The sequence below is a fragment of the Hibiscus syriacus genome, unplaced genomic scaffold, assembly GCF_006381635.1.
Source record: "Hibiscus syriacus cultivar Baekdansim isolate YM2019G1 unplaced genomic scaffold, ASM638163v2 tig00111659_pilon, whole genome shotgun sequence".
NCBI lineage: Eukaryota > Viridiplantae > Streptophyta > Magnoliopsida > Malvales > Malvaceae > Hibiscus > Hibiscus syriacus.
The window spans coordinates 1,533,185-1,544,855 of record NW_024063149.1 but is presented as its reverse complement, the minus strand read 5'-3'; the positions used below and the strand labels follow the sequence as shown (position 1 = coordinate 1,544,855).

The 11,671-nt window shown below is 34.3% G+C and overlaps 1 protein-coding gene across 1 annotated transcript; it reads right to left on the bottom strand.

The window, feature by feature from the left end:
• Positions 1 to 9,944: 9,944 nt before the first annotated feature.
• Positions 9,945 to 10,866, bottom strand: LOC120166997 (protein C2-DOMAIN ABA-RELATED 4-like). Its single transcript, XM_039176141.1, has 4 exons — positions 10,848 to 10,866; positions 10,529 to 10,767; positions 10,348 to 10,443; positions 9,945 to 10,269 (listed from the first exon to the last, which is right to left on the bottom strand). Exons 1-4 carry the CDS (start codon positions 10,849 to 10,851, stop codon positions 9,964 to 9,966), a joined length of 645 nt encoding a protein of 214 aa, XP_039032072.1. The 5' UTR covers positions 10,852 to 10,866; the 3' UTR covers positions 9,945 to 9,963.
• Positions 10,867 to 11,671: the final 805 nt, after the last annotated feature.

The window sequence follows — 11,671 nt, the reverse complement described above, 5'->3', positions numbered from 1 at the left end:
TTATAATCTCCAAACCAAAATCAACTGCAGTTGTATCGTCAGGTACTTCTAAACAAGATTCCAGAGAACTTAGGAAGGAAATGAAACATTTTGACCCTATTCCTATGACCTACAAGGAGCTTTACCAGCAACTTCTTGACACCCATGTAATGTCACCATATCCGATAGAACCCATGAAGCCCCCATACCCCAAGTGGTATGATGAGAATGCTCATTGTGAATATCACGGCGGTGTCCCAAGGCACACAATTGAGAATTGTTACGCATTCAAGAGAGTCGTACAGAAGATGCGTAACCAGAACTGGATCAACTTCAACAACTTGGGGGTATCCAAGTGAGGAGGAGGATCATTTCATCATTTGCAGCATCCTATTTGAATTTGTTTTTGAACTTTCTCATATTTTTGGTGTAACTTGTTTTTGAACTTCCTTTTTTATTATGAACATTTAAATAAATTTATGTTGCTTTAAAGATGGTGAAACAATGAATCAAATTTACAGACTTGAAATTCTTTGAATATCAGCTAAATTAAAAACTTTGTTAATATTTGAGGTTGTAAATCTTTGACAAATGACTAGATTGAATCCCTATAAAACAAGGACCCCGTTTGATCTAGAACATACACTGGAATACATACTCTTCCCTTAAAAGGACTAAGCTAGCTTTCTCCTTGCATGTATAGCCAATCAAAGGTTTGATACTCAAGTATGTGTTAGGAGCAAACATAATGGGACAACTAGAACATGAGATTTGCAAAACTAATTGGTTTCAACCTCTGTTTATAACGTTCAATGATGATCATGATCTTTTCAGATGGAATGGTCAAGTGGGTGAATTTAGTTTAGGTCAGTTGCTTGGGAATTGAACTCTAACGATGAGATTTTCTGACTTTCAACAAACACTTAGACTATAACAGGTTCTCCTCAGCAAGCTTAAGAAATAGAATCCGGTTACCCAACAAAAAATAATATATATATATATATATATATATATACATACAATAAAGCTGAGTTATTCCGCTAAGGCAATTGGTTATAGAGGAAAATCGAAAGCCCTGGCTTTATGAATAGATTATATTCAAACCATGACATTGATCGGGTACCTGGCAATTCGGTGTATGCTCCACTGAGATTGTCAAGTCAAAGACTTTGTGACGACATGAATCCTTCAGCTAGCCTAATAAAGGTGATTATAATATATACAATAAAGCTTGAGTTGTCCCTCTAGAGCAATTGGTTAAACGCCTCGGCTTTATGGATAAGATTCAGCTAGCCAGACAATGGCAAATTTTATCAAATTTACTAAATAAGAAGTTTCGGTGAATATGGACTAAGGGAGTAAAGGAACACATGTTATAGTTAAACTCACACGAGCACTCAGAAATCTCAATTTTAGACCGATATTTCTTCACTACCTTGACTAGGTGAGTCAACGAAGCCTGAACAAATGGAAGATTTCAGAGAACTGAAACAAAATTATTCTGAAAGGTCTAGATATTGATTATGCTAGTTGTGTCATTTTTTCCACCTCCAATTAAAATGTCAAACCAAGAAAGAGGGGCATGATATGATCTTCATGATGACTGAATTGGGGAAACAAACCCTAGAGTTTAGGTTGCCAACCTCTAAATCATCCTTTTAATCTTGATATTTGTCAAAGATTCGTAGTTTTCAAAGATTAAAAGAGTAGTTAATTCTTTGATATCCAATGAACTCATGTTTTATGATTTGCTTGTGAAACCCATAAGGAGGTAATATTTTTCAAAATTCCTTTTGATGTATTTCAAAATTTTGAAAATTAAAAGGAAGAAAAACATTTTCAAACAGGACAGTCTCAAATATGAAAGGTCCTTGAAGCTGTAACCCGAGAAGAAAATGGGGCACGATCGATTCCCAGGACTAGATCGGCAGACAAAGCATGAGACTCCATCCTCATTCATATTGCATGCATCTTAGACATATTTAAGAGCATCACATTCATCATTTTAGCATATATTATTTTTTCAGCTTTTAGAGTCAAGTTTCGACTTCAGGATGAAGGATACTCGATTCAAAAGTGCCTTTAAAGAACGATGGTGGTTGTTTAACTCAATAATGAGAAGTCACCGACTTGACACGTTGAAAGATTGACAGATCTCAGAATCAATTTCAGATAGGTTCGAGAACCAATTAAGAACAAATTCAGTTCATCTCAACTCAACAATGAGTACCAGGTTTCCAGTTAATGTTTTCAAGCCAGATTTCAACTCCACGACGGAGGATATCATGCCCACAAATCCACAATTTTAACTCCACGACGGAGGGTATCATGCCCACAAATCCACGATTTCAACTTCACGATGAAGGATATCGTGCCCATGTACACAATAATGGATTTCAACTTCACGACGAATGATATCCAATTCAAAGCTCAACTTCATAGCAAAGGGGCTTCCCAGTTTCATTCAGAGCCAATTTCAACTTCACGGCGAAGGATATTGGACTCGAAACAACACATCCTTATATTGGATTTCAACTTCACTACGAAAGACATCCAATTAAAGGCTCAACTTCACAATGAATGGGCCATCCATGATTTCCACTTCACGACAAATGATATCGTGCCCAATGCAACATAACTCAATGTTAGAAGGGTTAGCTGTCATCGAAGACCTTCATGTTCGACTACGCTCAGCTCCAAGGCACATCATTTGCAACAGAACTCAAGGCTAGAAGGGTTATTTGCCAACAAATGACCTTCAAGTTTGATTACACTCAGCTCAAGGCACATCATTTGCAGCATAGCTTAAGGCAAGAAAGGCTATCTGCTAAAGACCTTCGAGTTCGATTACACTCAGCTCAAAGGCATATCATTTTCAGCATAGCTTAAGTCGAGAAGGGCTATCTGCCAACCAAAGACCTTTCGAGGTATATCATTTTACAGCATAGCTCAAGGCGAGAAGGGCTATCTGTCAGTAAACCTTCAAGTTCGATTACACTTAGCTCAAAGACACATCATTTGCAGCATAACTCAAGGCGAGAAGGGTTATCTGTCGTCAAAGACCTTTGAGTTCGTTTATACTCAGCTCAAAGGCATATCATTTGCAGCGTAAGTCAAGGCAAGAAGGGTTATTTGTCGTCAAAGACCTTCGAGTTCGATTACACTCAGCTCAAAGGCACATCATTTGCAACATAACTCAAGGCTAGAAGGGTTTTTTGCCAATAAAAGACCTTCGAGTTCGATTACACTCAACTTAAGGCACATCATTTGTAGCATAACTTAAGGCAAGAAAGGCTATATGCCAAAGACCTTCGAGTTCGATTACACTCAGCTCAAAGGCACATCATTTGCAGCATAGCTTAAGTCTAGAAGGGCTATCTGCCAACAAAAGACCTTTCGAGGCACATCATTTTATAGCATAGCTCAAGGCGAGAAGGGCTATCTGTCAGTAAACCTTCGAGTTCGATTACACTCAGCTCAATGGTACATCATTTGCAGCATAACTCAAGGCGAGAAGGGTTATCTGTCGTCAAAGACCTTCGAGTTTGATTACACTTAGCTCAAAGGCATATCATTTGCAACGTAACTCAAGGCGAGAAGGGTTATCTGTCGTCAAAGACCTTCGAGTTTGATTACACTCAGCTCAAAGGCACATCATTTGCAGCGTAACTCAAGGCGAGAAGGGGTATTTGTCATCAAAGACCTTCGAGTTTGATTGCATTCAACTCAGAGGCAAATCAAATTTACAGCATAGCTCAAGCCGAGGTTTTCAACTCAAGAAGAAGATCTGGGGCAATCTCTCAGCTTAGTACATCATAACTCAAGGCGATAAGGGTTATCTATCTATGAAAACTTTCGAGTCCGATTCCGTTCAGCTCGATGACATATTGACTACTTTCCAGTCAAAATTTTAAACCAAGGTCTTTAAATCAAGAAGAAGACCAAGGCCCAATTCCAGTCTCAACCTGAAGCCCAATTACAGTTATTTTCAAACAATAAACACATCAAAAAAAAAAGAATCGGACAAAAACTGGTTGTTTTTTTCATCTTTGCCCTATTCTTGTTGACACAAGAATGCGCAAAGAAGGGCATCAATCTTTGTTTGTGAGCCAAACAGATGAAAATTGTTTCTTTACGTCTTTGCTTTATTTATGTTTCATAACAACAAGCAAAGAGGGACAGCTGTAATCACCAATTTTCAAAATGAAAAGTCAGAAAAATAGCTTACCCACCACACCTGCTCTCATCATCCCATGTTTCCTACATAAATTTGCGCATGAACAATTTGTAATTTTTTTATGTTGAAATTATGTAAAGTTTGGCTATAAAAGCATAGCAAAATGTATGAAAAAGAGAAGGGAATAAAAATATAGAAAATTTTCAGCAATCCTAAGGTATTTCAGTTTGTATTTTAGTTTCTTTAATTTATTTGTTCAATTCGAATGCAACTAATAATAGGAATTTTAGTTTGTAATTTTGTTCGTAGTTAACGTAAATTCCATGAGTTTAAAAAATAATAATTAAAATATAGATAGGGAGTTAAGTTACCTTGCTGCAGTACGTCGGAGTAGAGGTGTCGCCGTCGTCGAGTCTAGAGTTGAGTGGTCAGTATGGCTCTCGAGTTCACTTGAGATTTGGTCGTCATGTCTGCTCTGTTGCGCTGGTGAAGGAAAAAAAACAGAAGACTAGAAATGAAAAACCGATCTGGTACACGTGTAGAAGGAAGAAAAGAAAGATATTAAGCTTAAAGAATTTTGGTTAAATCACTTGTCAGACCACTAGTTTTTAGGAGCTTTATGTTTTGTTCATATATATTAATTGTTAAATCATGCATAAGGTCCTCATGTTCAGTGTGTTTTGTGCTTTGGTCCTATCAGGGTAAAATCACCTTTAAGCTCCCTTATTTTAATGCTTTTTGCACTCTGGTCATATACTTTGTTATGTGTTTCGAATATGCATATTGATTTTAATAATCTTTGAATTTAGTCACTGTTTATTTTTATTTAGTTATTGTCTTTTGTTTTATTGCATTTTATTCCATATAATTAGATTTTACTATAATTTAATCTCTTGTATTTATTTTAAATTGATTGTTTATGATCTTATTTGTTCATATTATTAGGTCCTTCTAGTTTCTATTAATACTATTTTAATCATTTAATTTTCTATTTATGTTATTTTAGTACTTTACTTTTTTCCTTTTGCTACTTAATCCCTTAAGTCTTTGATTTTTCTCTTTCATCTCATTTTTATAATTAATTTGATCTATGAATTTTAATTTTTTCCAATTTAATCTTGTTTTAATTTAAAAATTTTCATTCCTTTTTATTTACCTTTTATATTTTATTTTTTATACTAACTATTTGTCTTTATTTTTTTTTACTTTATTCATGATAATTTTAGGATAATTTTAATCGATCAAAAGGTAAATAGTTATGATTGAATATTTAAATTTTAATTTTTGCAATTAAGACAACCGACAAATTAAATAGTACCGAAAGGGTAGTTCAAGGGTGTTAATCATTTCTTGACTATAATCGACTCCCGAACCTGTTTTCATCGAATCTTTGTAAACGCATACTAGTTTTTCGTCTTAAAAATAATTTTTCTTAATATTGTTTTTGAAAGACGTTTTTAGGTATTCGACCTACCTAACTCAAAGGTCGATGTTGACTCTTTTTCAGACTCTATCTAATTTAATTTAAAATCACTGAATTTTTCAAATTAAAGGTCGTAAGTGTTTTTTAAAAATAATATTTGATTGTTCCACCGAAAAATGGTTATGACACATACAAAGTAATAAAAAAATAAGATTCATTTATATAAAATAATAACAAAATTTAAATACCAATTTATACGATAAACATTTTAACTTCGAACTCGTTCATAATACTGTTAAAGATTCTAAAAACATTTAACTACCCCTGGCAGCTCGTTTCTGTATGTGTATTATTGAAGCTGTTTTACAAACACCAGATAGACAGAACTTGAACAAAAATAGGCAAAATGAAAAAAAGTAAATACCTAGTTATCTAGAAAAGTAAGTGCTTCAGAGAAGCTTAAAAACAATGGCTTCCACTCTCACAACAATCCGGAAAAAAAAAAACAACTTTAAAAAGTAATATAAACTGAATTTTTCTTCAACTCTAGGTAGAATTCAAGGGATCGAAAGTAGTTGTCTTGCATCTCTACCGTAGATGAGCAAGGTGAAAAGGAAACAATAGTCCAGAAAGAAAAAAGCTTTAAAGATGACCAAGCCGATTGCATGATCTTCTTGCTCAACAAAAAAAAAAAACCACTTTCTTGCCCTCTCTTTCTCTCTCTCTGAAAACCCAAACACTGAAAAAAAAAACATGTCCACGACCTTAGATGAATATAGTAGTACGAACAGAAGCTGGAAAAAAGTAAGACAAATCCAGAAATGGAAACTCCTCCGATAAACAACGATATGGCTGCCACCAAAAACATCTCCTTTATACTTTCTTTTTAATTCCTTTATAAGATAATTTTTTTTTAAAACCTGGCCCTTCAAAGAAATGGATCTCAAAACGCATACAAACACATCAAACAAGCTAGCTAAACTGCAAAATGAAGAATCTCAAAAGAACCACCAAAAACATAAAGGCTGAAACTGAAACTAAAAAAGAAAGGAAAAGTAACATTGTTTGAAACTGAAAGTAAAAAACCATTGCAGTGAACTTACCCGAGATTGCTGTGGATTTTGGCTCGTCATAGATTGATGAAGGAAAGAGTGAGGCGTTGTAACTGGAGTGATAACTGAAGGTTGAAGATGAAGAGGAAAAATTGGGGAGAAAGGAGAAAGGAGAAAACTATCGTGACTTGGAGAACGGTTGAAGTTGGATGGGAAAATTTTCCCTGAAAGAAAAAATTAAATGTGCTTGGGGTTAAAAACTAAAAAGGCCTGTTTTTTTTTATAATCCGAAATTGTTATTTTATCTATCCATATCCTATTCGAATATCTAAATTTTTAACTTAATATCCTATCCAAATTATTCTAACAAAAATCAGATTAAGTATTCAAAAATTCAAATCGGATCATCGGATAAATAAATCGGATCATTCCGATTAGATATTTTTACATACCCTTATAATCGTACGGGTTCTTTATAAATAAAATAAAAAGTAATGTAAAAGGGGCTTCCCCTGATTTCAGAACAGAGAGAAATACAAAAAAAAAGTTTTAGGGTCTTTTCTAGGCCTGTAAATGAATTGAACGTTCAGTGAACCGTTCATGAACCGTGCGACGGAAAGTTCGTTTATGTGCGTTTATTTATTAAATGAATGAACATGAATAAGATTTTGTGTTCGTTTAATTAAATGAACGAACATGAACATAGGTCTTGTTCGTTCATTTACGTTCGTGAACATTCAGTTATGTTCGTTTATGTTCGTTCGGTTATGTTCGTTTATGTTCATTCATTTATGTTTAACCCAATCTTCTTAAATCAATTTTGGTGACCAATTTGTAAGTATCTTAAAATTATTAATTAATCTGATATTCTGATGATCAACTCTATATTTAACTCAATTTTATTTGGAGATTAAATCCAATATGTTAACCCGTGAGGCACCTCACGCCTATATTCATTTTTCCCCTTTTTTTCTCAAACCCTAGTGTTCACTAGAGAGTGGAGACGATCGCTGAAAGCTTCAAAACTAGTTATATTATGGTGCAATCTGAAGTTTTACAGGTCTGTTTTCATCTCTTTCTCTGTTTTATTTGGCTTAATAGTTGATATGTAAAGTTATTGCGGGTATCTTCACATTTAAAATTCAATAAAACATCATACTTCTTTCCAGAAATAGATGGGAATATAAAGGTAGCAATCGGAAGTATATGAGCATCAGTAAAGAGAAAAATATATAGAATTTGCCAGAAAACAAAACAAAGGTTTCTATGCAATTTTTGAAAAAGAGTGTAATAGCGGAAGTAATGGGTTTTCTAGGAAGAACACATTAATAAATAGAAAATACACTTTGACAATGAACTTTTGTTTTCATAGTTCTTGTGTGACCTTTAGTTGTGGAGTAGACTTTAGGTACGTTAAAATTTTGAATAGTAGTTTAGCAATAATATCAGTTACGATATGTAGCATCGAAGGGTTTTCAGATCTATGTTATTGCCTTGTAGTCCAATTTGTACCGTTCAAAATCTTCATGCTGTTAAATTTTCTACTCTGCCAACGGAAAGGACCATTATTAACAAACTTCACTAAAGTCTGACATTGATGTCACAAAATTTTTAGTTGGCGAATTTATTAGAATAACGTAGTGGAAAATGATTGTTCATATGTAATCATGGACCACTAAGATAAATGTTATAGCGTTAAATTAAAGCCGTGTGAATCATTTAATATATTTAAAAGATTGATCGAAATATTTGATATCTTTAAACATTTCATTACTGCTAATCATCTCTTACGTCACTGTAGATTTGGTTGATTTGAATTGTCGACTATTTTTCATGAAAGAACAATGGAAGGTATGGTCTCCAACGTTTATGTTCGTGTTTTCGTGTTCGTTTATGTTCGTGTTCGTTTGTGTTCGTTTATTTATTAAATGAACGAACATGAACAAGTTAGATTCCTTAATGAACGAACATGAACAAGTTAGATTCCTTAATAAACGAACATGAACAAAAAAAAATTATTCGTTTATTTATTAAATGAACAAACATGAACATACATCCGTTCGTATGTGTTCGGTTCGTTTACAGGCCTAGTCTTTCCCATTCGAAATACGAGCAATGCAAACCAAAAAAAGAAAAGAAAAGAGGTATTCAATCTTGAGAAGATTTTTGTTTCTTTCATTCGAAGCACATAGAATATTAGCTGGTTTACCTTGAAGAGGAAGTCGTCACCGGAGTTAGGTCCATCGGTGCTAGGAGTGAAAGGAATCGGAGGTCTCTCGACCATCTAGGGGTAGGCTATCGTAGCCCTCTAGCTTTGGTTTTAGAGTCAGAATAGGAGAAAGAGTGTCTTCTAATCTTACCTTGGTCATAGCAGGTCTCGTTGCTGGAGTACGGTAAGAGTCTATTTAAATGAATTATTATTATTTCTTTAAATCTGGATTCGAGTATCATAGATGCTAAAACTGTGAGCATTTAATGTTGAAATGCTAAGATTTATCTTCGAACAGATACTGCATTATATTACTCAGATTAGTCAAAAAATATTGATACCTAAATAGATGTAGTAATTTCTGTTTTTTAAATTTTAAAAACATCGAAAATATATATATCTAATTTTGGTGTCGATATTTGGAGCCAGCATGGATGTAAAGAAGCAAAATTTCATAAATTTATAGTTCGATTCCCATAATTGTAATTGTATGTATGATGGGCCAGTGTTTTATGATTTAGTCATTCTCCATTAATTGAATGCATGATTGATTGTTCGTTTAAAAAATAATTGATTTCAGAATCAAATATTTACCAATGTTATTTGAACTTAACATCTTCGACTTAGTGTACGACAAAATAGCATATGTGGTGTTATATTTATTGATATCAAAATCAAGTTCAACTGATTATGTTTGTAATTGTCCATACATGCCACCTAGGAGACAAAAAATGCCAACTGAATCCCGAAGAGTCACTGATTGGGAAGTCTTAAGTGATTCATCTCAAAATGAAGAGGAGCAGGAGACTTTTGGTGATTAGAAAGCCCCTCCTTTGCCTCTAACTATTGTGTTACCCCTCGAGCAAGCAACATTTTTTTAATCAAAACATGTATGTCATGTTCGAGAAAGTCATCCACACTATATTGCAGCATCAATCCTTGGTATGTCGAGCTCTGATATAAACATGATCTCAGTTATCGAGCCTATTCCTTTACGGGTCGTGATGAGGACGGTTGAATATCGGCTGAATCACACTCTCCGTATATGGAACAAGCAATAAAGTGAGAGGGCATCCAGTTGTGGAAACGTGGAGAAGAAATAAAGGACAGACAAAACAAACATTCAATGACTTAGGAAGGCTTTAGATCCAGGAAAGTGAATCCATTCGAGTTGAATTTCCACTTCACCACACTCCACATTTCGTAATCGGAGGACAAGGTCTTGGACGATCTTCCCTTCATTCAAGTATATGGGGCTCTCTTGTGCCAAGCAGTTGGAGGCGCTTGGTTGTAATCTTGATAGAACGGTTCCATTAGGGATTTCATCCAAATTGGTATGTGTTTTCAAGGCCTCTATATATGGGCTAACCTCGAATTCTGTGTTTCCCATTTTGTCATCCTTAGTGAATGTGTCATGGTCGTACACCGTCTGGATTCATGCACAAACATGTTAACAAACGAATGCCTTAAGGATCAAGCTATGGTATATAGTATTCAAGATACTTACCAGCTTGATCGGAATATTAGGATCTGTTATGGACAGAGTTAAATCGTCATTCCACTCAGGATTTACATCCTTCTTTACTATACGAGTCTTGAGTCTCTACAAAAAAATATTAACAAATGAGATATATATCATTGTTATGAAGGTGAAAATTAATATTGAAACAGAAGAACAAAAAGAAAACCTGGTGGCCCATCTTAACAACAATATAAGGGTCGCTGCTTCGGACATCTCGAACAGCAAGGTTTACACCCCGTTTGACATGAACTCGTAGTAGACCCATCAAGTTGTCCATCAAAGATGCTGTCGTTTCGCTGCCTTCTTCTTTTGGAGAGCCTACCGTCAATTTGTGCATTGTTGCTCTTAATTTTCTCCTCCTTTGTACAGCCTTCTGAAGAAGTTTTCTCGTCTCCTTCTCAACCTCTATCAAAAACAGATAAAAAGATAAATAGGAATAATTTTAAATGTAACAGAAGAAGAATGAGGGTATAAGGATGCATTACTCATTGCGTTGCTGGGATTCACCCAATATCGCTTTGGTTGAGAGAATGAGAGAAACTTCTTGCCAAATGATTGGAGGTTTGGACACAAATGCAGAGAAAGGGATGTAGGTTTTATATCTCACGACCTGACAGAGAGATGCGGTACTTGCTTGCCAAATGAATGGTCATCCGATTATGAAGCTTCTTCAATTCCCGTCCCACACATTGTTATGTATCTATAGTTTGACTCTAACTTATTCCAATCTTTTTTTAGAGAAAATTTCACGCATTATATATTTTGTTTTTGTTTAACATAAATATAAATATAAATTTTAAATTTTGTCTTGGTTGATCCTTTTTATAAGTGAAGAATTTAGTTATATTTGTATTTATTATGGATATTATTTTTCTGTATGTCCATTATGACGCCCTTAATCTTTCATCCCACTCAACCTTTATCTTTGATGATTGAAGCCCTATAATTAATGATTTTATACAAACTTGCAAATAACAAGTAATTGGAAAGTAATATCCTCTAAGCGTTTCTGTATCCCGTTAGACCTGGCCTAAATGTTACGATCGATTCTAGGTGATCACATGTCATATTCAAAAATATTTTTCGTGGTCAAAATGTAGTTGAAATCTATTCCAGTGGATAATATATACATAACGGTAAAAAATACAAAAATATACAACATAGGATTCATACGGTAAACATATATATAAAGATACCAACATCAAAGTTCATATAAAAACAGGTTCAGAATAAAATATCAGTAATATAGATACATAAAGAAAGTGAAAACTTGTGTCACCAAAATATATCAGAAAAGACATAGAAATAT

What these genes read in the sequence shown, in the direction of transcription:
- LOC120166997 (XM_039176141.1), bottom strand. An exon ending in TTGTTAAGATGGGCCACCAG is followed by an intron (nt 10,444 to 10,528) that starts GTTTTCTTTTTG and finishes ATTTTTTTGTAG; the next exon opens with AGACTCAAGACTCGTATAGT. An exon ending in CTAATATTCCGATCAAGCTG is followed by an intron (nt 10,270 to 10,347) that starts GTAAGTATCTTG and finishes GCATGAATCCAG; the next exon opens with ACGGTGTACGACCATGACAC.